Raw genomic sequence first — 26,668 nt, 5'->3', positions numbered from 1 at the left:
TAAAGTCTAAACTATGTTTTCACCTCCCATCAATCACGGCCTGGTAAGCCAGACCCAGGGAACTGCCTCACCTGCTTTGTATTTCTCCCGCAGAGGCCAGGTGAAACGCACGACCCCATTTTCCTTCCCGTTTCACGCCCTCGTTGAGAGGATAAAAACCCAGCTGGGAGTTAGCTCCTGTCTCCTCAGGTGCTGGGGGCAGAGCTGGGGGTTCCTCGGCTGCCTCAGGGCTCCCCAGCGCGGTACCAGCCGCTCCCCGAGGGGCAGGACACGCGCCCGGAGGCTGCGGGTGCCACGGTACCCGCGGGGAGAGGAGCGCGGGCTCGTGCCCGGCTGGTGCACCGGCACGGGCAGCCGGGGCTCCGGGCGCTGCAGCGGCCCCCAGGCGGCACGGAGCCCCAAGCCCTGAGGCGGGGCGGGCGGGGAGCGGCCGGGCCAGCGGGGCCGGGAGGGGGCGAGGCGAGAGGCACCCCTCGGTCGCCTCCTCGCAGGGATCTCGTGAGGGGACTCGGGACCCCCCGGGGAGAGGCCGCAGGTTTTCGAAAGAGCCGACTTCCCGGGGCAAGGTGGGGTCAGTCCTTGGGGACCGGGACGCGGCGGGGCGCTGGGACAAGGAAGGGCTGCCCCGTCCGCCCGACCCCCGCGCTCAGCGCCGCCCCCGCCCGCAGCGCCGCCGCGGGGCTGTGTCTGCCCCGCCCGTTGCAGGCCCGTCCCTGCTGGCGCTCGCCGGCCGGGCGCGAGGCGGAGCTGAGGAGCGCGACGCGTGCCGCGAAGTTGCCGGGAACGTGCCGACGAGGCGGCTGCGAGGACCGATGGATCCCGAGGGCGCGGTGAGGAGCCAGGCGGGGCTGGGGAACCGCCGGGGCGGGCGGGAAGCGGCGGCGGGAATTGGGAGCGGGAGCGAGGCCGTCCCGCCGGGGTGCCCCGGCTCGCGCCCGCCCGCGCGGCGCTGCTGCCGCCGCCATTTTGTCTGCGGCTGCCTCAGGGTGTGGAGAACCCGCCGGCGGCCCCGAGGGTGCGGGACAATCGTACCTGGGCTGCGAGGTCCGGCTCCCGACCTTACAGCGCGCGGGCTGTGGAAAATAGAGCTGTCTGGGGAGTTAGGTGGGGTGAATCGCCAGGCCTTCGTAGGGTTTGGTTGGCGGACCGCGGGGCGTATTCACTGTAAAAATGCAGATAGCACTTGTGCTGAAGAGCGGTTGTCAAGCGCACTAAATAAAACGTAAAAATATTGTTGAGTGTACACATCCACGTTATTTGGGAAAAATGATGGAAGTTTATAAACCAGTGAAAACAAACGTTTGGGCAAGTGATGTTAGTACATATTTAACTTTTTTTAATACTGTTTTCTTATTGTCACACTAGCAATAAAGAGATGGTTATCAGATACAGATTTTAGCTTTTAAAACTCATGGGAATTTACTGTATTGGGAGTTCACAAATGATGTGGTTAATTTCTCATTTCTTCCATTTGGGTTTTTTGTGTTCGTTTAGTTGGGGTTTTTTTAATAAGACAGCTCTTAAAACTTGTATGGAGAAAATGCCCTCTGAGCTCCTTGAGGTAAGGAATACATTTTGACTGTGATGTCAACTGTTAATTGTTATAGTTAAATCCAGAAGCTTCCGTGCTGAACACAGTTGCCAGATAATTATACAATTAGAGTGTTGTCTTTGGTGCGAGCGATGGAGAAAGTAACCTGTCTTGTCTTTCAAGAGTTTTTCCTCTTCAAAAAACAGTCCTCTTCCTAAAGCCTTTGAGACTGTAGCAACTACGTTTATTCCTTGCCCAGTAGTGTTGGCTGTTGTTCAGGTTGGGCCCTACTCTAGGTTAATATTCCCAGTAGGAGAAATGCATACTGGATTCTTCAGAATAGATCAGGTTAGTGACTTCGGGTTTTCCTCTGCCCCAAATGTGTGTTTTAGTAAATTCAGAAAGGACTTTCGTCTTCCCTAAATTGTGTGACTTAAGCTGGATTTATTGTCTTTAAGGTATCCAAAACAATAGCATTAACACATTACTCAGAATTCTCAGGTAGCTAAGGAAACAGCAAATAATCTTAGAAGGGCTTGCAGAGCAAACGAAAAGACAGCTTTTATTCCTGACGTTCTTTTAATTAGTGATCTTCCACTTTTTGCTATACTGCAACTGTCAGCCTTTACTTTTTGTGTGTTTTAAAGAGAAGTGATTTGGCTTTATCCAGGAATGCTTAGAGGCACAGCCAAGAAAATACTATCTTGTCAATGGGGGAAAGGCAAAATCTGGAAGTAAAACAGTGTAAATGAAAGGGGGATCCTATGAAGAGAACTGTTTAAGAGCGAAACTTCATTTTCTGCTCTGGTTTCAGAGAGGCTGAAATGCACAGATACTACAAGAAGCAAAAGAGCTCTATACTTGATGCAGTAGCTTTCTGTGTTTGAAATATACTTGCATGTGTTGTGTTGGACCTCGCTACAAGTTTTAAGGATTGAGCAATAGTAAGAAAAAAATACATTTATCTCAGAAATCCTTTCAGAAGAGAGGTTAGAGGCTGAGACCCCTAGATTCCTACTTTTAGTTTTTACTGCTCTGCTTGTTATTAGCCTTATTATCTGCAGCCTGCAGCAGCTGCCTGTATTTCATTTTGGGCTCCTTCCCTAGTGGTACTGTCAGGGCACTAGAGTCCAGTACTGGTTTTAGTAAGTTTTTTGGGGGGGAGGGGGGGACTACCACAGCAATAATGGTCTTGAAGCCTTTGTTGTAATTTCTGTTGGAGAAGTTAATGACGATACTGTGTGACTGCTTTACAGCTATGACCTCCCAGTTAGGGTTGACTTTATAAGGCAGTATGCATGTGTTTTGAAAAGAGTTCCAATTAAATTAGTTTGCACGGGTAAGTATGGTGGAAATTAAAACATCAGGAAGTTGGTAGGCCAAGAGAGTGTTGAATTAGAAGACTAGTCTTCAAGAACTGTTCTCATCAGTTGTACAGAACTTGTTGATTTCATGTGGTGAAATTCCGGGTGCTTGTCGCTTGGAAAATCAACCAGAAGCTGTTGCAAAGAGCAGTGTCTTGTAGATGTGTGTGAGAGCACAAATTGTTAACCATGTCCATTCTATATAGGTTTAAAATAAGGACTTCTAAGAGGTGTAAAATAATTTCTGAAATAGAATGCATTACTTGAGATTTATACATCAGGGTGCTGTGCAGATTGAACCAAGACTGGTGGATTAGGGTCTAAATGTCTAATTTGGAAAAGGGTTAAACTTCAGACCACGGTCACTAAGTTACTGAATTGCTTAAAACTAAGCGTATGTTTAAACACTGAACTGCATTCGGAATAAAAATGTGGTTCGTGTTCAGTTCAGCATTTACCGTGCTTTTGAAAAAACTCTGTATGGTCTGTAGAGAATTTCCATTTCCTGACAAATAACTTATAAGACTTTGAAAATGTTTTCTTTCACTCAGCAGGTGACAGATCAGATGCAAACAGAATCTTTACCTCCATGTCCCAACACGGTGTCACCGGTACGGTTAAATAATCTCATCAGTTCTCCAAGGTTCGGAACAGTTACTCCAAATCGTGTCTTTGTGGGAGGAATTGATTTTAAGGTATTTTTTTTCCCATTTTTACTGCTAAATGATTATGTATAACCCTATAAAAATCAACAGGAAAGAGAGAGACAGTCATGTGTTTGTTTAGGTGGTAAGTGCCCTTCAATATAGTATCCAAATCAATAGTAGAAAATAAAGCTTTAAGCCTTGATTTACATATCTGTCCTACAAAGGTGATTTGCTACACTATGCTGCTAGAAGCTTTTGACAAACCAGATCTTCAGAATTTTCCTTTTCAAAGAAGATGGCTTTTGTCATTAGTAGAGCTTGTGGTGGAAAAGTATGGAGAAGTTTTTTTATGTGTAATACCTGGTCTAATTTAATAAACTGTCACAATGTTACATATGGCAAACAAGGCAAACGTCAATAGCTTTAGTTCCTGTAGCACTTCTCTTCTGGTTCATACAAAGAAGCTACAGTGCAACTCTTCCTCACTTGCCGCAGTAATTTTCTGAAAGACAAGTGTTTGGTTTTAAAACAAATATAAAAGCTTCTCTGGGTAATTTGCAGTGCTAATCTTAATTCTTAGAATGCTTGTGCCTTTGGGTATTCTCTAAAACCCTCAAGTAGCAGTGAAAATTGAGCTACTTTTACACTAGTTAGTCGCTTTCAACATTTCTGACAAGGTACTTGGCAGATTTTTATACCAGCTACTCCCATTTCTTTCCTTCTTCCCACTTTAGGTAGTTAAGCCACTGACTTTTGCGAGACATGCTTGGTCTGCTCAGCTGATGTTTTGTCCTGCCAAGAGTGTCTTCTCTTCCTTTATCCTTCCTTAATAGGCTGAGGATCTTTTGAGTCCTGACTCATTTGAAGAGGAATAAGAATTCACAATTCTCTCAGACTATTTTGCTTAACAAGTGCAAGGAACTCCAGGATCTTCTAGCTTATTTGGCTGAGATAATTCAAATAGACACGTTTGTAATTTGAGATGTTGTACAAGGCCTATAGGATATTTGGGCTTTATCAAAGAGGCACAGTAGCTTTTTGCACTAATAGTAAGCAAATGACTAGAGGTGTAAAAAGATTTCACTCTGTTCTGTCTGCACTGCAATTTCAGAGGTTAAAACACTTCTGCCTAACATACCAATATTTTTGGTAATTATCCTCCTTATTGTTCATTTTGAGGGGTTTCTTGACTTCTTGGTTCAGTTGCTGATACTCCAAAATTTATTATTAATCCTATTTTTAGCAACAGAGCTGAAGCATGCTTGTAAGCAAAAAGAAGATGGAATTTTGCTGTGGGGATGAAACCTCTATAAACATTTTAGCTATTCTTCCATTTGCTATGGCTCTTTATATTAAACAGTCTTAAATTTCTTATCAAACCAAAGGATTTATGTGTTGGTCTTAACTTGTTTTCTGTTGGGAATGTCATGACAAAAAGGATTGGGTTTCATTGGGTTTTCTTACCCCAAAAGTCTTACTCAAGTCAGGTGGGGATATATAAAAGCTATTTATTTTTTTTTGTGAAAAGGGAGACACTTAACAAAAACTTATTTGCTTTCCAGCAAGCTCTTTTATGATTTTGCCGGGCACCGGCATTTGGTCTATCACTGTAGCAGTGATTCCTGTTTGTAAGAGGAAACATCTGGCTTGTTAAATTTAGAGAAACAGTTCAGTAAGAGAAGTTGGAGTTGGGAACGTTTTCATCTTGGTATGAAAAGCACTTTCTTTAGTGGTGTGGGCCACATGTCTTAGGCTAGTGCTAAGTCTTTGCCTATGTCATTCTCAAGAACGTGACAGATGCCTTTGTCTTAAAAACAGGAAAAGGCAAGTCCTGAAGGTGTTTCTGGTGAGCTTCTCAATATCATGTTTGTACACATAATTGCAGATTTCATTGTATCTTAGAACAGCGTTTTCTTCTTATTTCCCTTCAGTCACTGCTCTGCATGTAAACTTTTGTCTTTCCAAGTTTATAGTCTCGCATAGCAATCCCTCATGTCTGTGGATGACACTTGGAGCACTGATGAATTTTAGTCTTGGATGAGGCAGATAAACCTTTGATGTGCTGGAAAGGATCTACTAAATTGCATACATACAATTTAAAACAATGGAAGTAATTCACTTATACCAGAAGTACTGCTTTACTTCTACTTTAAAGAAACAGCATAAATGATAGATGCATGTATATAACTGTACTTCTTCCAGTGTTAGATATACTATTAAGTAAGGACTGTGTAAAAATGAAAATCTCAAATGTGGTGTTTAGGGCACCATATGTGATGCATATTTACAAGGTAAGATTCATAGAAGGTAGATGAGTGATGGTGTAGCTTAGGTGTGCCTGTACATTTGAAACTTGTCTTGCTCCATGTGTATTCAAAAGGGAGCAGTTTCTTCCGAGTTTTAGACCATTCACCATTGAAACAACTTTTTTTTTTATTTAACTTATAGTGGTTAGTTCCTTTGGTGTGCCTGTACATATTTTGCAGTCTCAAGTTAAAACTACTTCAGAAAGAGGGATCATGGTGTATTCAGTGGATTTGACCACTAAATCACTGGGGGTTAATGGGAATTTTTTTAATAAATGTGGCCCATGTATATCCTTTTGGAAATCTATGTACTCTGCTGTTTTGAAGTTTGAAAATATGGTAGTGATTTTTAGTACTGTAAACTGCTCTAGAATGTAAGACACAGAAATGAAAATTCAGATCTAGTAAACCTGCTTCAGTGGCCTTAGCTGTGAAAGGGCAGTTGTTACATAAATCTACTGAAGAGGAGTTTTAATTACTTTCTAGTGTTATTGATGAATAATAAATGCAGTAATTAAATGGCCTGTGAGGCTATACTTGTTCACTCTTCTCTCTTCCCGTCCAGGGTTATAATTAGTTTATAGCAAACTTTATTCAAAGTATGTCCCTTAAAAGTTTTATAGTAAATATTCATTGAATAACTATGCAAACCAACTCTTCCTTTTTTTTCCTCTCTTAAATTACTGTACTAGACTAATGAAAATGACCTGAAGACATTTTTTGCTCAGTATGGCAGTGTGAGAGAAGTGAAGATAATAAATGACAGAGCTGGAGTATCAAAGGGGTTGGTATAGTAGAATAAGCTTTTTGTGGAATTGAAAAATATAACAGAAATCTGACTGACTCTAGTAAATTTGATTGATTTTCATAGCTCAGAATATTAATTTTTCTCATTGATCTTACCAGCTAATCTATCTTTGCAAAAATCTGTTCTTGCCCTTTAATATTTCCATATAAATGTCTCTAATTTGCATAACTAAATCTATAGTCATATTTGTAGAAGATGAAGCTGCGTGCAACTAGGACAAAATCAATAGTTTTCATTTTTCTAGTTTTTTTTTTTTTAATGACAATTATTTAAGTAGGTAATCCTAAAAAGGTTATTTAGTTATTAAATGTATTTATTACTGAAAGGCAGTTTGGAAAGAAGCCTAAAAATGAAGGAAGAGGTGAGATACACCTGATTATGCTGAAGTGCATGGCAGAAACTGAGATTTTTTGTCAAGACTTTTGGAACAAGAGCATAGGGGACAAATCTGTTAGTGAATCATGATTACATAAAGGGGGACTAAGAGTGGAAGTCAAAAGTAAGAGAAATGCCAAAGAGCGAATCTGAAGAAGGATTAAGGTTGCATTAAGGAAGGATTAAGGCTATTGCTAGAACCCAGAGGATGGAGATGCAGATAAGGTGGGGAAGTGCACTGCCATAGAAGGGTGGGGAGAGGGCTGAAGCAAAAAGGAATGTGGTGAGAACTGTGAGTACCTGTGAAGTTCTCTCCTGAGCCAGAGCCTCTCAATGCTGTCAGAGCTTAACATGTATCAGCAGGGTACACACTGAGCTGCAGGTCTTAGCACAGAGCGAGCACTTCCATGACATGAGGGACTTGGTCCTTGTCACTAAGCCTCTTGGTTTTTTATGCAATTCCAAGAAATATGAGACTTGCAGTATGTGTGTCCATATAACCCATAATAATTATGCAGTTTTGATTGCCAACATATGTCTCATGGTAAATATGTTGGAAAATAATTACTTTACGTGGTACAGTGATTTCTTTTGAAATGCAAACATAGGCTTCATTGCTTCTCTTTGAAAAGTGATTTTAAAAACTTGGGTGTATGTGATTATGTCTTATTAGTTTATTGTCTAGGCAGTCCATAGAATGATAAATCTATATAGGTAAGGTCCCAAGTAGGAAAATAGTTTGTGTTCTTTGAACATGGAATTGTCCCGGTTTGTTTAGAGAAGACAATACAAGAAAAACCTGCAAATTTAAATGTATGGCTAGTCAGACTTTACTGAACCTCCATACTAAAAAGAAGCATGGAAATGCTCACAGAAAAGAACTTGTATTGCAAAATCTGATCTGATGGCAGGAAAGACAGAGACCACCTTGATATCATCTGTAATCTGACTGTGAGAAATGAACCATGACCCTAAAAAATTATGTGTACGAAAATACTAAAATTTTCAAAAATTTTGAAATTCAGATTAAGGGGTGTGGGGGGAGCATTTTTGTTTTTTACATATGTATTATATATGATCAGATACTTACTTTGCATGAGTAGTGTTACATTCAGCGGCCTAGATTACTCTGGGAATGAATTGAGGGGGTTTGGAAAAGCAAGAGTTGTGTGTAGAAAGCCTGTTTGATTTACTGCAGCAGCTAGGAGAGGTATGGTGAAAGACTACTGTGTCACAAAGAATGAGAAATGCTTCATCTGTGATCACCACAGAACTTTGTAATGCTGATCATGTTAAGAATTACAAGAATAATTCCCAGATAAACATTATCTCTGCATTGCTGCTTTTTCTAAAAACTCAGTTTGAAACAGTGAATAGTGCATGTGGAAGTGTGGAGCATTCACAGTTGTTTCTGAAGTAGGTTGGAGCTGTACTATAAATTACAGTATAATAGTAATTTAAGATTAAAAAAGACATCCCAAGTTTCTCATCTTGGTCACCCACAAGAAGTCAAAGCTTTACATCAAAATGTTTGTTTAATAGCAATGAAGGAACTTATGACGTAGGCTGAGTAACAAGGATAGCTTTCTATGTGGGCTGCTTATTCACAGTGATATATTACTATATAATTAAATATAATAAGAAAACTGTTAAGAATACAGTTCTTACTGCAATCTTCTACTATTGTTTTTTTACCTGTTAATTTGCCTTGTAATGTCACTTGTACTGTATATTGACTAGCAGTGTGCAGTGTTTGTAAATATGAACTTCAGAGGCTTAATATCTGTAATTTTTATGTAGGTATGGCTTCGTCACTTTTGAAACCCAGGAAGAGGCACAGAAGATTTTACAAGATGTAAGCAATAGTCCCCATTGTGTTTCTCTTTTAAATAATTCATTTCACATTAGACACGAGTAGCTCTGGTTGTGTGATCCTCTGTTTGCCAACTTACATTTGAAGATCTGGTAAGTTTGGTGTCATAGTTAATAAAATGGTTTAAAGAGATCCAAGATAAGATTTATACTGAGATCTTCTGGGAAGGAAGGTGCTAGTTCATAGTACTGTTCTTGACTTTGACATCCAGTCTTTGTTCTTGGTCTGTATGTGGTCTGCAGTAAGTATAGAGTTATAAAAACTTCATCCTTCAGAATTGCTTTCATTTGCTTTACTAGAAATTCCACTCTTGTCAAGATTTTTTTTGCAGGGAGTTGGGAAGATAACTGCTATCTTTTATTCTGACATGTTTGTTTGTCAGACCTAATGTAATTCTTTTTAGTGACAGTTAGGTTCACTTGAAGTCCTAAATAATGAATCTCGTGTCATGTACCTTTTGCTTCTCCACTAAGCTACACTACTGTGTTGACACTCCTTGTAGAGTCTCCCTTGAGACATGCTCAGCTCTTCAGCTGTATGTGAGCTCCTCAGTTCATTTTGGCTTTTTAAACGTGTGCTTCATGTTCTGGTTGGAGCGTATTGGAGAGATCTGTCACTCAAGATTTATTCATTCATGTGAAAATGCAGGTGGAGGAGTGACGGTCTGACAAATAAAAGCTAGACATGATCCCAGTCTGGGAAAACTGGAAGCCTTTATTGAACACAAGAACACAATTTAAAGGCATCTGGGGCTGGACATGTTAATGAAGGGGACAAGCTACGTTAATTGGGGAGTTGCACAAGTTTTTACTGCAGTTTCCAAAGAGTTAATTTTTCTTCTAGTAGGATTACATGGGAGATAGAGGGACTACAGGGGTTTAGATATGGTTTTAACAATCATCTCAACAAGTCCTTTCTTAATCCTTCTTGGAGCCAGGTTTATATCTCCAGGTTGCACATGAACAGGTCTCAGGAAAGGGTGTAAACTTCTTGAATCACGAGATGTTTGCCAGCCTTTTCTTCCAAGGTTTGTGATTCAGATTTACTGAACTTCCTATTGCTGAAAGCTGGGTTTGGGCTCCTACATCTGCCCCTTCTTTTTTTATTTTTCTAAAAAATAAAAAACTTGGAAAAAACTTTGATCAAACGTTTGCTAATGCAAGACAAGATACAAAGGAATACAAATATTACCATAAACCATATATAAACATATATAACTATATGTTTTCTGTTTTGATGATAGTATAACCTGTAAAAACATAAGCATATTTTGCTTCATGTTCAATTTAAATTTCAAATACATGTAAACATTCCTATAGTTCAAGGATAAATTATATACTTTTTCTATTTTTAAGGCAAATATGTCTTTTTGTGTTAATTTGGCTCTTGGACTTAAGGAAAATTGTTATTGCAAAAACTTAAAAATTTTCAAAAATACAGCTACACATACATTTAAAAACAATTTTGGCTATTAGCTATGGAAGGGTGTCATCATTCAGCAAAGGTTCTTTGCTTTTCCCCCCCTTTTTTTTTGTTTAGTTTGTTTGCAGGGGGGACAATCTCTCCATTGGTAGCGTTTTGTTTGCCTTACTCACACTGTGAAACTGAAACAGGTTAATAAACCAAAGGGGTTTGTAAAAAAAGACCAGTTCCTAGTTCAGGCTGCAAAGAAAAAGGAAAAAAATCAAGGAAGGGGTTTTTACTGCTTTGCTTTGACTACTGCTGAAGTTGGCAGCTTTGTGTCTGCCCCACTCTGTTTCTCTCTGGGGTCACTCTGTTCCTGGGTTTCTCTCGTGCTGTTGCCGCCGGGTCTCCGCTCGCTCCCTCCTTTGCTGCCAGTCCTGCTCGGGCTGTTTCTTTCTTCGGACCTTTCCCGGAGTCCCCCGGGACTCCGTGGGATCCTCTCTGCCGCCCACGCTCCACAGCCCCGGTTTTTGCATACCTCGTGCACTGCTTGTGTTTGTTTTTCCCTGTGCCTCTTTCGTTTGTGTGTTTCCGGGTTTTTCCTGCATTCTGAGTGGTCCCCCCTTGGGTCCTGCTGCTGCTTCTGCCGGCGCGGGTCTCTCGATCTCGTTTGCTGGGGCGCCGGAGGTGCTGGTCCTTCCCCCGGGACCTGCTCCAGGGTGTTGACCCCGCGCCTCTGGCTGCCGCTTGGCTGCTGCTGCTGAGAGCGGTAGCGGGCGGCGATACAGGAACTCACCGAGGCAGCGCGGCAGTTTGCTGGCGCTGGCCTGCACCCTGACCCTGCACGGGGTGGCTGCAGCGGCGGTGGCCATGGCTCTGTCTCACACGGCTCTCTCCGGGCAGTGTGGGTCGGGCTGCAGTGTGCTCGTGCGCTCCGCTCGGCAGCTGGGGCCCATCCAGGGCAGCGACTGCTGAGGTTTTTTTGGGCAGTTGCCGAGTCCCACAAGCGCATATCAAGAAGGTTGGTAACGTTCAGTTCTGACATGTGATGCTGGGCCCACAGCAACAGGTTCTGCAAGGGCTCTTCGTCGATTTTCGTGTTATGCTGCTTAAGCTCGTGTTTTAAGATTAAATAAATGTGGTTTTGTCCTGAAGATATTTGAGTCCCCATTGTACCCTACTTATAATGTTACAAAGTCTTTAAAAATAATTACCCAATCCGGAGTTTGTAGTCAGCTCACTACAGCAGTTCCCACCTGCCGAGGACAATTTTCCGTGCACATCTTCCATCTTCTTTCAGTTCTGACTACGCACGCGCCACCAAAACACGAGGAGTGCTGCTTCCCTTGGTCCAGCCAGCCGATGGCCGACAAATCTTCTAAATGTTAGAAGGTCCTCAACCCCACGTTGGGCGCCATTAGTGGTGATCTGAAAAATAAAAGCTAGACACGATCCCAGTCTGGGAAAACTGGAAGCCTTTATTGAACACAAGAACACAATTTAAAGGCATCTGGGGCTGGACATGTTAATGAAGGGGACAAGCTATGTTAATTGGGGAGTTGCACAAGTTTTTACTGCAGTTTCCAAAGAGTTAATTTTTCTTCTAGTAGGATTACATGGGAGATAGAGGGACTACAGGGGTTTAGACATGGTTTTAACAATCATCTCAACAAGTCCTTTCTTAATCCTTCTTGGAGCCAGGTTTATATCTCCAGGTTGCACATGAACAGGTCTCAGGAAAGGGTGTAAACTTCTTGAATCACGAGATGCTTGCCAGCCTTTTCTTCCAAGGTTTGTGCTTCAGATTTACCGAGCTTCCTTTTGCTGAAAGCTGGGTTTGGGCTCCTACATGGAGGGGGGAAAAAAGGCTCAGAGGAGATGGCACCTAAGATTTGCAAATTACCTTCTCACAATTTATAAGGCTGGTTAATGTGTTGAAATTCTGAACCTCTGGAAACTTTTGTATTAAAATTCAAAATAAGAGCTGAGACATTTTCAAAGGCATTTTCGCTGTGTTTTCAAGAAATAGTTATGTGGAGCCACAGACAGGAACTTCTTGAGTCAGCTGTTTTTCTTCCTCTCTTGTTTTTATTGCTTTATTTCTGTCAACTAAACACTAATGGCACTGAGTACCATTGTGAAAATGGTTTAATATATTTACCCCTGTAACTGAAGGGCTGCTCCATGTGAAGTCTTACTGATGCCTTACTTTGCCTACTCTGTCCTTTAGTTGAAATGTTCTGCAGTTCTATCACCTCTTTCATCTTTGCATATTTCTGCTATTTCACAGTCAACTTATAGCATCTAGGTCTCTCTACATCTTAAGCTGAGAGTTTCTAGTTTTTCATTTTGTACTCTTGAATTTTTTGTATGATATTCTGATCATTCTTTGGACTGATTTTGGGGGTTTTGTTGTATCCTACTTTTCTGTTGTGAGTAATGTCTCCAGAAATTTTTTTTTCTGTGTTGCAGTCTTCTAAAGTACTAAATTGTGTTAGTATTGAGAACAGACCTTGAGGAGTTTCACCAGCTTCCTCTTTCTGGTCATACCCTATTAATACTAGTGTTTCTTCTTTCTAGCTTTCTGAAGTGATTTTTTTTTTTAAATTCATTACAGTTTCTCCTCCTAGTCTTCACTTTCTGTAACATCATCTGTAATTTTGCATGCATTGCTGTATTCTTGCTTTGGAGAAATCTATACAGGTTATTACAAATTATTATTACAGATATTTGTCTCAACTGTGAAAGTTGTGCATAAAAAATATTTCTAACCTCTGGTAGATCACATCAGTGAAGCACTGCGTTGGGAAGAATCATCTTCATGTTGTTTGTGTTGGAATGCAGTTTGACTGAAATGTACATCTGTTTTCTAGGAGTTGCTCTGTGTTTTAATAGGTTCTCTGCTTTAATAAGCATAGGTATGTTTGCCATAATTAATATTAGTTTATGAAGTCCCAAATTGAACAAAATAGTTTAGCCTCTTCCTTGCTTTAAATCTAAAAGGTGGGAAGTTCTAAGGCAGTTGTGGGTGAATATGGGCATGTTACATTCAGTCCTTATAATCTGGTCACTTTCATAGACTTTCTTGTTCCTGTCTCTTGTAAAATATTGTCATGATCACAAAAAAAAATTTAGTCTTTATATTTCAAATTGTCCATTTATGTACACATGTGCAGTAAATGCATGAGAGCTAAAATGGAAAACAATCTGCTGAAAAGTATTGGTGCCAGTTGCAAATCAAGTGGCTCCATGAAGAGTAAGTAATGCTTGAAATGACTAATGAATAACTTTGTGTATGTGCAGTCTACAGTTAGGATGGAAAAGGAACTAGTGTAGCTTGTGTGTGGGTTTTTGCAGTGCATTGTAAATAAATAGCAAGGGAGGATGAAATCTAGTAAGTGATTTTCGTTTCTCAGATGCCTAGATCTATGCAGAAAATAATGTTTTTCTTTACTTCTAGGCTAAAAAACTCAATTATAAGGATAAGAAACTGAATATTGGTCCAGCAATACGAAAACAACAACTACGAAGTCCTAATACTCGTATGTATCTTTACTTGTATTTGTGTATTATGTGTCATTATGAATATATGTTTTTAACTGAGATGTACCTGGTCTCTGGCGTGGGATTAATGCTGTGAATGGAATATGCTCGGAGTGGTTTGCAGTGGAGGTAAATGCATGCCAGTGGAAATGTCCAGTTAAATAGATTTATGGTCTTTTGGTTCTTTTATCTCTCTTAATATGTTGTTTGTTTACTTTATTGGAAAAGGTTACTTATCTAAGAACAGTGGAAATTCAGATTGCCTGGCAGAACCTTAAATCTAAACTTCTAGACTGTCCTCACAGGTTCTGTGGGATAAATCAGGCTGTGCTGGTTAGTTGCACTGTTACTTATTGATTTATTTATGTTGCCAAAATCCATCAGGACAGTTGCATCTTGCTTTCTTTGTTAGAATCATAAGGAATGGGTGGTTACAGTCACCATCCTGTTTTTGAGTTGTTTGCTGTAAGATACTGAATGGATCCTGAAAATGTATAAATCACTAACTTTAAGACAAGATCTGTGAGTTGGTCCTCAGTAAGGGCTGTGTGTCAGATGTGAAATAGATTTCTTCTGTAAATGCAGCAGGCAATGAAGTCTACTTTGTAACTTTGCTTCAGTATTTGTTCTGTGGTACCTTTTGGAAGAGTTAGGAAAAAGCCCAACCTTTTGCTCATCTTCAGTTGGAGGACAATACAAAAGAATGTTGGTTCAATTCTGATGCTTTCTTTGGTTTCCATCATGTTACCTGTTAGAAGTAGTTCATGTGTACATTAATGCTGTTGGTGCAGATGTACCTGCTGAAGACAGGAAGTTTGCTGCTTCCTTCCTCCCCTTGTGCCTAGGTATGCCCTTTTCCCTTGTGAAGGTGTGCAAGATATTGTTTCCCCAGGAGAAAGCAAATCCTTTGTTCCAACTGTATGGCTTCTTTGCTCTATAAATTATTCAGTGTGATCTTTGCTCAGTCATCATCGAGGTTATATGCCTTTGTTTTTTTTTTCCCTGTGCTTTATTTCCCTTTCCATCTTTGACTTGTACTTTCTCAGTTGTGTTGCCCAACTTGTGGTGCTTCCTTTGTCTGACTCTTGTGCTGAATGTGTAAGTTGATAGAAAAGAGACATCTCTGTGTTTTAATTCTGAGACATGAGGGAACAGGGGTTAAAAAAAATCTTGAAGAAAGCTGCTGTGTCCTTTTGAGATGTGTTTGTGGACCTGTTCAGCTACCTCTACCCTCTCATGCCTAGGACAGTTCTGTGATACAAGATCATATTGACATCCAGGATGTATCCTAGGGTTTGATTTCAGTGTGTCTGCTCTCATGCTCAACCTGTCTAACCTTAGTTGCCAGGATACTTTGTCCTATTGCAACTTATCTTGGGGGACATGAAGCCAGAACACCTAGACTTGCAATACCACTGTAGAGCTGTGGTTCTGTTATATTGGGCAGAATTATAGGGCTGGCCAATATATTGCTGTCCTCTACAGCCCACATATAATCTAGTGCCTGTCTTCCATACTATTAAGCAAAATGAGTTTTAGCTCTTCTGTTGTCATAGGACATTTTGTGGTAGGTGCTTTGAACATACTGGGAGGGCCACTTGGTTTGCTCTTCCCCAGCATCATAATGTATTTTTCCATCACAGTGAGTTTGCTGGGATGGATGGAGATTTCCTTTTCCTTTACCAGAGACTTGCTCAACATCAGCAGAAAGTTTGTGCATTGTACTCTGTAGTTAGTGAAGTGGACAGGATTGTTGTCAATGGGATCCTGTTATCTCATTTGAGATGTCAGTAACTGCTGTTCTAGATTGCTTGCTGGAGCTGGAACAGCCTTTGTTTCCTAAGGTGTGCTTAACATTATCCTAACAAGCACCTTAGCCTGACCTGTCTGTGGATAGCATTTCAGCTGTATTGTATCCTTTACCATCTAAGGAGTCTTTCTGCTGTGTCTTTTGCAACCGGACTTGCCTTTCTCGTATTGGCCTTTTTAGCCACCAACGCGCTTGCAAGAAAAGTGGGTAGAGCCCTTCCCAAATCTTTGTTCGCGAAGCCCAGCCATGAGAATCCAAGTGTCTTCAGGCTTTTCTAGGTATTAGGCAAACTCTTACTATCAGTAAAAGCTCTTGAATCACTGTGGGCCTTCTTGGTCTTCCACTGAGCATAGTGGTGACCTCTGCAGTGTTCTGTCTGTCCATAAAATGGCACTTCATGGTGGCACACCTTTGCAAGGCGAGATGGAAAACTGAAAATTGTTTGGTGATTTTTCTTTATATTGTGTTCCTCCTGATTTTTTTTTTCTGTACCATGTTACTACTTTGTGATTTCAAGACTTCCATTTCAGTTACAGAATTAATTTTCCTCTTTTTTTCCCCTACAGAAGTCTCGTTATATTTGAAACTGAAATTTGTCTTCATGTTTGACACAGAGTTTTGGAAAAAGAAAGTCCTGTCCTAGCCCCCCCTAAAATGTAGAGAGGATTAGAGTTTAGTCGATGTCAGAGGCAGTGTTTGAAGGGGAGAGACAATCTGTGCTTAGGGTGGAGATCCCTTTATTTGAATAGCACCTGCTGTCAGCACCAGAGGGCAGTGCAGGTGGAACTCTCCTTTGAGATCAGACCATGCTGACTTGTAGGCTCTGTCACAGTGACAGCATTGCTGAGAAATGTCCCTGTTGCTGATGTCTATAAACCCAGTTTTTACTTTTGACAGTCTTTGCTGAGAAACCAGACAGCACCTTGTAATGAAACAATTGTTAGTTTTAGTGCTTGAATTCTGTTTCAGCTAGATATGAGGATGTGCAGGTTACCCATTAAAATCTCCTATAATGTCAAATTACCTTTGGACATTTGGAGATGAAAAATATATGTATTTGTAGGTACCTGGAGTTACCTGTGTTTGTTAATTTATATGCCTGTCATCTTTTGCAGCTCTTCCCATCTACCTCTGGAGACATCCTCTGACCATCTGCCTTTGTGGTTTTGTGTTTGAGAGGGAATTGAGATGGCACTGGGCACACTGCTCCATGTTCTTTCCTTGGAATCTTTCTTTCTCTGAAGATTAGAAATGATCTTGCCTTATTTTTTTCATCTAAAAAATAAGTTAAGTTATTTGTGAGTAAGCTTTAAAATGTCTATTCCAGGTTCTGCTGTAACACCACAAGCTGGTACAATGTACACAACTACTGCTGTATCACCAGAAGCTGGTACAATGTACTTAACTACATCGAGTGGATATCCATATGTTTATCATAATGGAGTGGCTTATTTTCATACATCTGAAGTTTCTCCTGTTCAGCAGCCATGGCCAGTAAGTAATTCATTTTGGTGTATATGCTTTTTCTGTGGACCAGAATGAGTGCAGTGTTTAAGTCCCTCATACTTGTTTCTTCAGCTGTGCCTCACGTTAGATGTTTAAATGGCTTCCTTATGTTAGACTGTTTATTTTGTACTTTTTATATCACTTCAGTTTATTTTGCTTCTGCAGTGGACTCTTGCTTTGGTCTGACCTGTTGGACAGAGTAGTCTGTATCAGTCTGGGCCTTACCCCAGGAGAAGTTCTGTTTTACTGTCTCTAGACAGTGATGGGCTAGTGCTTTCTGGAAAGAACTCGGTGAATATGCCAGGGATTTTTATTTCATCTAACATAGGCTCCTAGAAACAGTGATTTTGAGTAATCTTAAGTGTAAGTTAACTTGGTAAATGCATTTTCAAAAGGGAGGGGAGGTGGTTCAGCATTATAATGCTCTGGAACTGTGCTTAATAGGAGTGACAATTTATGAGATTGCTGCATTAAGACTTGTAACTTTTTATTTTTGAAGTCGCGCTCAGTTTCCAGTTCCCCTGTGATGGTGGCGCCTCCAGTTTATCAGTCTCCTACGTATCATTATCAGGTATCTGTTTAAAAATGGCTTTCAGACAAACACTGTTCCTCCAGCCATGCAGTACTGTTTGCAACACTGTCACAGCTGTTTGTTTTAATTTCATTGACTGCTTTCTTTAAACAACAGTTTATCCTCCTTATGTAATGCCATGATAATATAATATATTACAGTTTTCTTTTGTGTTGCAAGACAACTGGCTTAGTACCAACCTTTTATCATCTAAGCCAAACTCCTGCTGGAGCAGGATTGGTTAGATCAGTTTTTTTGGGTACTTTTCAGTTGGATTTTAAACAGCTCCAGTGATGGAGATTCCATGACCTTTCTGGATAGCCTCTTCCAATAATTGACCCCTCTCTCATAGCAAAAAAGATTTTTTTCCTTATAACTACAACATTTTCAGTGTTCCCACTAGGGTCCATTGATTCTTGTGGTCTGAACACGTCTGCTGAGAATCTGATTTAAGTATTTTTGAAGCTTATGAAATGGCCAAGTCAGAGGCTGAGTGAATAAAAATAAAACCATGTTCCTGAACTTTTTGGAACTTAATGAAAATTTTTCTCTTCTTTTTAGTTTATTAGAAATAATTATAGATTTGAGATGATTGTGGTTTAGTATGTTAGGAATTCTGGTATTCAGTGTGTATGCATATGTTCTTAATCACATTGGTAACATCTTTTCGTTTGATTTTAGGCACCAACACAATGTTTTTCAAGTCAGTGGCAATGGTCTGTTCTACAGGTAAATACAGTTCATAGTTGCAGCATTTTAATATTACATTTCACCTCGTTCAAAGGTATGGTGCACTTATCTAACTGTGACACTTCCCACTATTCTCAGCTTAGTTGAAATGAGTATTAATTGCTATGTTTTAGCAGTGTATTTACAAGATCTGCTGATACAGCAGAAGGCATAAAATAGCATCTATTGCAACATCAAATACAAATTTGATGTAAAGAAAGTATCTTACCCTTGCCTCTCACTTTGGCAAAAAGTTTGTAATAAATTACCTAAGAAGTTGTCAGAAGCAGGTGAAAACTGTCAAATTCTGCTGAGAAATGAGTATTAAGTAGCTAATTAACTGATACTGTGATGTTTCTAAGAAGTATTGTTAGGAGAATCATGTAGACGCTTAAGTAAGGTGAAGTTAGACCCAGACTTTGAAATATGAGGAACTTGAAATTGGTGACTTGGTCATTTTGGGGGGAGAGTGTATTGGTTTTGTGATCTCTGTAGCAGAGCAGCTTCAAATGGGAATCTTGACACTCAAGGAACTTGAAGAGTTTGAAGCTGAAAGGTTGAGTCCTTTAAGATTGAACTGATTGCAGTGTGGCCTCATGACTTTAGTAGCAGCCAGCCTTGTCCAGTTATGGACAGGTTCCACTCTAACAGATCAATCTGCTGCTTTGAAATTGAAGTGCTGAGTTATAGAAATACTGGGAGGGTATTTAAAAAAAAAAATACTTGTTTTGCTACTGTAACTTTTTTGCAAGGGAAGATTTTAACTGTAGTATGTTGTTGTGATCTTGAGACTAAGTGTCAATTTTACAAGTTTTATGATTTGTCTAGCAATGCTCTCCAAAATACAAATAAAATCTGAAAACTATATAAAAATTACTAAAGAATGTTTTGGGTTTTTTCCCTCCTCTTACCTGACCTTCCTACCCACTTCCCACTCACTTCTTCTTTTGTTATCAAAGATGAATTTGACACTTTGTTCTAAAGCTGTGTCTCCATTTATATGTAGCAACGAAGATTGTAAAATAAATTTTGGTCTTTACAGTGCCTAAATAATGTAATTTATTAAAATAATGTGCTTTATTTCAGTCTCCTACCTCTTCACCTCCACTCTTATATCTGCAACCATCTGAAGTCTTTTATCAGCCAATAGGAATTACCCAGGAAGGTGGATGTATATCTCCACCTCTGCTAATGGAAGCTGCAGTTCCTGAGGTATTTTTAAAAAGTAAAAAAAAAAAAAGTACTGACAATTGAAGTGTTTGTCTGCAATTGAAAAACATAATGTTATAATTTAAGCACTGGCTGTTCAGAGCACTGAGGTCAATTGTTCCTCTACCCATGCTGCTGTTAAGTAATTTCAGGTGTCCTCAAGTAAGAGTTTCTCTTCCATTTTTCTCAGAGGATGCTTTGATTCTGAAATATTTTTGAGGGTCAGAAGTGTATTACAGACAGCAGTATAAGGGCTAGTCAATTGGTTTCATTTGTAAGTAATGTTCAAGTAAAATGGGAATCAGATTCTTTGGAATGCTGGGTTAATATACCCAAACCATAGTAGTTTCCTGAAGTGATTCTTCTGTGCAAATAGAAGCTTGTTTCTAAATATTGCAATGATCCAAATGAATTATGAGTGGTTGAATGATTGAATTGTTTACAATTTTTTTTTTGCTTCTGTATCAGTAGCATTTATAGTATTAGTCAAGAGATTCTTGATGTACAATAAGGAAATCTCTTCATAATTGGATATTAAAAATGACAGTAAAAGGCTACAGAAAAATTTAATCTTACATTTTTTTATTCTATATTAATTGGTACTTCTCTTAAATATTCATTCCTTATGAATAGGGATTCCAAAACAGATGTTAAATTAGGACAATAATCAAATATTGTTTCAAAAGTTAACGTGTATTTTGTTGCCAAGAGAAGTTCCAAAACCGATGTTTCAGATATCTTAAGTGGAAAATTCTGGCCTACCAAAGTAATTTAATTTCCCTACAAAGACACAGAATTAATACAAGACATGGATTGTTGGGGTTTTGTTTTTGAAAGTGCATAAATCTTGGTATTTATTCTATAATTATAATATTATTTACAATACTGCTATTTTACCTTTAGTATTTCATGAATCAGATATAAACTTGTATGGAGAAATTTGAAATATGTGAGCTCTAAGAAAATAGAATTAGTTAAGGAATACTTGGATATAATGGGCTCTTGGTTTACAGGTAGGCAGTTTGTTCTTGTTAAAGGAACCAGCGTGTGGAATTTCAGAAGAATGGTGTAAAATTCCAAGAGTAATCTGTATTATTTGTATGTAAATATCTTGTAAGTCTGATAATGCTGAGAATTACACTTCGGTGTGTGAATTGACACATTGAAACACTGTTCCAGTTAGAGCTGAGTGAAATGGATGTGTAGTAGAGAAGCTGCTACTTCTGTCAAGGAAAGTGATTTGTGACACAGATCAAGATAAATGAAGTTTAGCAAGCTTTGGTGCAGTGGGGAAAACGTAGACTTAAATATTTAAATTGTGGTTTTTAAAAAGTCAGTAGTTCAGATAAACGTGGCCCAAAATTTGACATTTTTAAGGATTCTAAATGCATGTGAAAGGCTTGCAAAAAAGTAAGATTATGAAACAGGTTTTTCTGCTAATTTTTTTTTTTATAGCAGCTGTATTCTGATCATGGAGTTCAAACACTACATCACCAGCCTTATGCCCAGAGTCACATAGCCATGCCTGCAGCTGTGAGTATCAGACCAAGAGAGTTAAAGCAAGCATTTTGCAGTATTACTGTCCCCTTTCTTGAAGGGGGAACAGTAAGAGAAGAGAGGTGTGGGTGAAAAAGTCTTTTATTAATGATAAGGAAAATTGGAAGCATTGCAGACAAAGAGATTTTTTTCTTCACCTGAAGCTTTGTTACAGAGGACGTACAAGTTACTTTGGAACTGTTTGGGGAAACTAAAAAATAAGAGCATGGCTAGTTATTTTAAGATTGAGATACAAAGAAAATACAAATGAAAAACATATTTTGAGAAAAAATGTTGAGCCTCATTCAGTTCTTTGAAATATTGGTTACAAATCTTTGTCTCTTGTCTCTGCATCTGGACATTGAATTCCTTTCAGCCTTCTATTGAACCTCATGTTAAGGAGAGGTGGCAATTTGAAACCTGGAACATGAAAAACTGTCCCAGTTGGTCACCTCTAGGTGTTTTTCTGTGCAGTTCTGATTTAGAAAGGCCACTTTAAAATATGATTATTCCATGTCACCTGATGCAGGTTGTTGGATGTTTTTGGCTCCCAGTTTAAGGTCCTTTTATCTAAATTAATAAGGCTGTTCACTCTAAAATAATCTCCATACTGATTTGCCTGATAACAAAGATCTAAAGTTATCAGTAGTTGATATTACAGCGCTTACTCAGCTGCAAGTGGCAGACTAAATAGGAGTGGAATAAAAGCCATGTTATAGGCTAACTTTTTAATGTATTTTTAATTTATTTTACTTTTTCTGGAAGAATTTTTTTCAGACTCTTGTGTAACAATATATACTAAATATTTCCAGCAGAGGGGGCTGTAACATAAGTGTCGTCTTGGAATAAACTGCGCTGTATTTCCTGCTCATTTTTCCTGTTTTTCTCAGAAATCTTGTTATCTACAATTGAAACTCTGTTCAGGTCTCAAGTAGATTCACAGATACAGTTAACCCTTACAAAGACTTACTGAATTCTTTTTTTATTATTATTCATTACAAGATGATGCCAGATAATAGTTAGTAGTTCTAAAATACAACTCTTCCTTTGAAAGTTTCAAGTTACATTTTCACATACCCACTTGGAATTTGGATATATCTCACATGTAATGAATGTGATCAGCTTGTATTGTCTGTCAGTGTGGTGGAGCTCTCAGCAATGATGGAAAAAAGCAAATGCTGTCAGCAGACTGCTCTGTATGAAGCAGGTGGTTGTGTCATTACTCCCCAGCTGTATAAGAAGACTGCCTGGTAACTGTAGTTTTCTTAAAATACCCCAACAAATGTATCTGCTGCTTGAAAACTGCCAAATAGTGGCCACAGAGGAGAAAGCAGGAGCCTAAAGGAGTGACTTCACCTTGAAGGTAATCTGCTGATTGCCTCTGCTGCATTAGGAATTGCACTGGGAATAAATATGCACTTTATACTGGGTAAGTCATATGGTGAGAGTAGGATGGGTTGCAGCCAGCATCCAGGTATCATTGGCAGTTGTAGACTTCTTACAGCTTTCAAATGCAGCTCAAAATAGAGCATGCATTGCAGTCACAATTAAAAAAAATCACGAGTGAGCAAGCAAAATGGATGAAATACCAATTGAAGAAAATCACAAATTTTGAAGTCAGTGTTTCCAGTGCTGTACAAGTGTATAAAAAGAACTCGGTCCATTTGTTGTGTAAACCATGTAGCAGTTAACAAAGGAACCTTCAGTTCTGGCAATTCCTAGTTTTTCATTCTCTGTTTTACCACTTGAGTTACATCAAAAAAAATGCTATTTTTAGTAAAAAATTTTTAATAGTGCTAAAGGAAATTTAGAAGAAAATCTTATAGATTCAAATTCAGTATTTAAGATCAATTTTGAATCAAAAATACTACTCTCCTCCATGTGTTTGCCAGTGACCATTTGTGTTTTACTTAAGCTAATTTCTTTTGGCAATTTATAGCATGTTTTGTTCACAAGCATGTGGAAATGACTTCATATATTCACATCTACACAAGTGGATAAGGTTAATGTTTGTTCTCAAAGGCTGCCAGGTGACACTTTTTTTTTTTAGGAAGTGTGAGGTTTTTTCATCTCTGTTTGGATGTTTCAGATTCTATATCACCCTCCAATATGGAGATTAATGTTTGGATGCTCCTAGAGGGATATGTACGAGATGGTGTTTGGTAGTAAAACCTGTGTAGTCTACAGTAACAGGGGAAACTTGAGGGGAAAATTGAAATGTGTGGTTTTGTTGGTTTCAGACCTGGAAGAAATACCTGGGAGTTAAATTTTGTTTTTTCTGGGTGATTATCTTGTTCTGAGGCTCTGACCTGGTAAAGGTGTATGAGGCAGACCCTGAAGCCTGAGGGGCTGAGCAACACAGTTGCAGTCTGCAAATAGTGAGCAGAGTACAAAAGGTTCTGCCCTGTGGAGGTGGGCAGATGGGTGGGGTTTACTTTGTTTCATGCTTTTGGCTTTTTTCTTATTATTCATCCCTTTGAGCTGCAGTGTACCTGTTGGGGGGTGGGCATGGTTCTAGTCTGTCAGAGTTGCTGCTGTTCCCATAGTCTGTGTCCAACAGAATGTCTTGGCTGACATCAGCAGTGCCAGATCATAGTGTCGTTTGTGTTGTAGTTCGTGTATATTTGAATTCAGATCTTAATGGTGAATGATGGCCTTTGGCACCATGGCCTTCTGGTAGTGAGCATTCTGTAACTTTAACTGAACTTAGTGCACTCTGGTTTTCTCTGCAGTTAAGAGTAATAAGGTAAGACTTGTGTTCTCTGTGTGTATAATACACAGAAATACATGTGTGTTTATAAATGTTTGTGTATATACACATGCAGGTAGATAAACATGTTTTTTCTAAGAGTTTTGATGTAACCACTTGGGGGAAAAGTTCAGTAATTATATACTGGTACTGCATGCTATTGTCAGATATTCCATCTGAAACAATAAATAGTACCACATATTTGCTCTATAGGTAAGTATTTTTTCATTCACATGCAGTGAAACAGAATAAACCTCTTGCTTAAAGTTATGTTAGTCTACGAAATGTGAATATAAACTTCCAGTTGTCATCATTGGATTGCCAAGAGGCTTGTCACTGGCTGTAGCAAGGTCTGTTGCCTGTAAAACAGGCAAGCTCCACCAAAACTGTATTTGCTAATTTGATATGAACATGGAAAGGTGGAGGTGGAATGCTTTTTCTCACATTGTTTAATTCTGTGTTCTCTTTACAAACTCTTTTTTCTATTCTAACAGTTTGTTCTCACTTCAGTTTAATGGGTTTGTTCTTTTGTTTTCTCTGATTTGTATGTTCTCTCTCTTTACTTGACAACCTGTGGATCATTCACTGTTGAAGCATGTGGGCAGCTCTAGTCTATCTATATTGATTTATTATTTTTTTTCTTGTCCAGTCCTTCCTGTGTGGCTGAGATCCATCATCAACATACCAGCTAGCAGCTGCGAGTTGTGGAAAACTTGGGGTCAGTTGTTTCATTGCAATGGTTGCTATTTATGAATTGGTGCATAATTAAACATGCTCAGATCTAGCATAGTCTGCAGCACTACTGAGCTGCTTCCTGAAGTTTGTCAGTTGCCTAATAATTCTCTTCATAAAACAAATTCTGTATAATCAGTGTAATTCATTCCTGGGTAATAATGTAGATATAAATACCATCATTTTATTTTTAGTTTAAGTGCCCAAGTTTTATGTGTTTAGATTGTTTTCCTTCAACAGGGAAGGAAATTTTCAATATTTCCAACATGATTTTTGGTTTCTGAAAACTGTTTTAATTTCTGCATTGACAGCTCAATTTCTTCCCCTTTTCTCCCTATTTTATGCTATTTACAATAGCTTGTATTCATGGGGTTGTACTCTGGCAGGTGTTTAGTCATGCTTTTACTGTGAAAAAGCTGCCTCTCTTAGTTGTTTACACTTTGAAAAACATCAGGGTTTTAATAAAAGGAAGCTAGGGAGGAATGCATATTTTGCACATGGTAAAGTTATTGTAATTTATTATTTGATACTTTCAACAGCCCACTAATTTGTAGCAGGGCCTTACTATTTGTTAAGGTGTGACTTCTTGTCTGTGTAGGTGCCTGCATGATTTATCCCCAGCTATGGCTTCTAAACAAATACTAGAAGTTTGCCAGTGCAAAACTGAAGACAGTTTTCTCAGTAGAGAAAGAGAAAATGTGTTAGTGTTTTACATATACTAATATAGGAACCAAACTAAAGAAAAAGAGAAGTTCTTTGGGATTGAAGTTCTGTAAGGTTGATGTAATGAAAACTAATGACCATGGAACCTTGAAATTTTGGAAAGCAATGCACAACATGGTGCAGAGCCAGTAGATGATGGAAAGAAGCTGCCATCTGGAGATTATAGTGGGCTGAATATCTGGATGGAGGTGTATGAACTACAGCTGGTTGCATTAGGAAACTGTCAGAGCCAGAAAGGAGGGTAAAAAGTTACATTTAACAAAACAAAGAAGTTAGTGCTGAAAAGGCCTGAGCTAGTAAGAAGGTTAGAAACCAAACAGTTTGAGGCTGTCATATGGAGCAGTTAAATGGAGAGAGTAAAAGAGGTGGGAGTTGCACACTGGGGCTATAGAGCAGCTGAGATAAAAAGGGAGAGTGTAGGAAAACTTTATCTTTGTAAGAATAAACAGAAGAGTACAAGTATTCTAAGAAGTGTTTGTGCCAGAACCTAAACAGTAGCTGTGTTTTCTGCCACTTGCTTTTTGTCAGTGGCATGCACTAACAAATTACTTAGGCACAGTCCATTGCCTGTTTGTCAATTGCCTGTTTACAAATTAGGCAGCTTTCAGTTCTTTAGCTCAGATTTTATAAATGTGTTAGCTACTAAAACCTTCCTGTAAGTATTATTATAAATACCTATAGTAATGCATTGCTCTAATCTATGTTAAAGAGAATGCTAATGTAAAAAAAAAAAAGAATTGGTTAAATAGTTTTGTACTGTGACATTTTGTAAACATTTTCCCCATCTAATTAGACAGAGAATACAGTTGCTTTAATAACTTGACAAACTTTAGTGAGGCTGTATGATCAATGAACAAAACTGGGTTATTTTTTTAATAAAAGAATTCTGAACTCATTCTAAGATTCCATACTTGTAAGTAAAAGAAGATATTTCCTGCCACTATGTACTTCATCAAGGTGCATAATGGAAATTTGTTTTCCCTTTTTGAACCAAGTTTGTTTAGCTGATGCAATATCACACTGGACTGTAACTTTTCATTGAAGCATTATTAATTTAGTAAATGGGACACACTTTGAAATAGAAACAACAAAGTATTTTTCCCTCTCTTTAGGCATTGAAGTCACGTTCTGTGAGAAGAAATTTTTCACATCCTTCGTCTGTGAGTCTGAAACCTAGTATGCATGAAGTCATCATTTTCATCCTAGCAAAGATCACAGAATGGAAGAGTGCATTCTTATACCATTTTCTACA

The 26,668-nt window shown here is 39.0% G+C and overlaps 1 protein-coding gene across 6 annotated transcripts; it reads left to right on the top strand.

The window, feature by feature from the left end:
* Window positions 1-334: 334 nt before the first annotated feature.
* Window positions 335-26,668, top strand: BOLL (boule homolog, RNA binding protein). 6 transcript variants are annotated; one of them, XM_027678189.1, is made up of 12 exons: window positions 335-830; window positions 3,447-3,590; window positions 6,541-6,632; window positions 8,832-8,886; window positions 13,769-13,850; window positions 16,989-17,155; window positions 17,667-17,738; window positions 18,420-18,467; window positions 19,554-19,679; window positions 21,135-21,209; window positions 24,611-24,679; window positions 26,529-26,668. In XM_027678189.1, the coding sequence occupies exons 1-11, from the start codon at window positions 813-815 to the stop codon at window positions 24,626-24,628; spliced, it is 897 nt and encodes a 298-aa protein (XP_027533990.1). In that variant the 5' UTR covers window positions 335-812; the 3' UTR covers window positions 24,629-24,679; window positions 26,529-26,668. The 6 variants fall into 6 exon arrangements, with proteins under 6 accessions (XP_027533990.1, XP_027533993.1, XP_027533988.1 ...); XM_027678192.1 differs by having other exon boundaries at window positions 339-830; window positions 3,450-3,590; XM_027678187.1 differs by having other exon boundaries at window positions 351-830; window positions 21,132-21,209.

Source organism: Neopelma chrysocephalum, unplaced genomic scaffold (assembly GCF_003984885.1).
Source record: "Neopelma chrysocephalum unplaced genomic scaffold, ASM398488v2 Primary Assembly neopelma1_44, whole genome shotgun sequence".
In the NCBI taxonomy this organism is placed as follows: domain Eukaryota; kingdom Metazoa; phylum Chordata; class Aves; order Passeriformes; family Pipridae; genus Neopelma; species Neopelma chrysocephalum.
The sequence above is the reverse complement of the archived record's forward strand: the minus strand, read 5'-3'. Positions and strand labels throughout refer to the sequence as shown.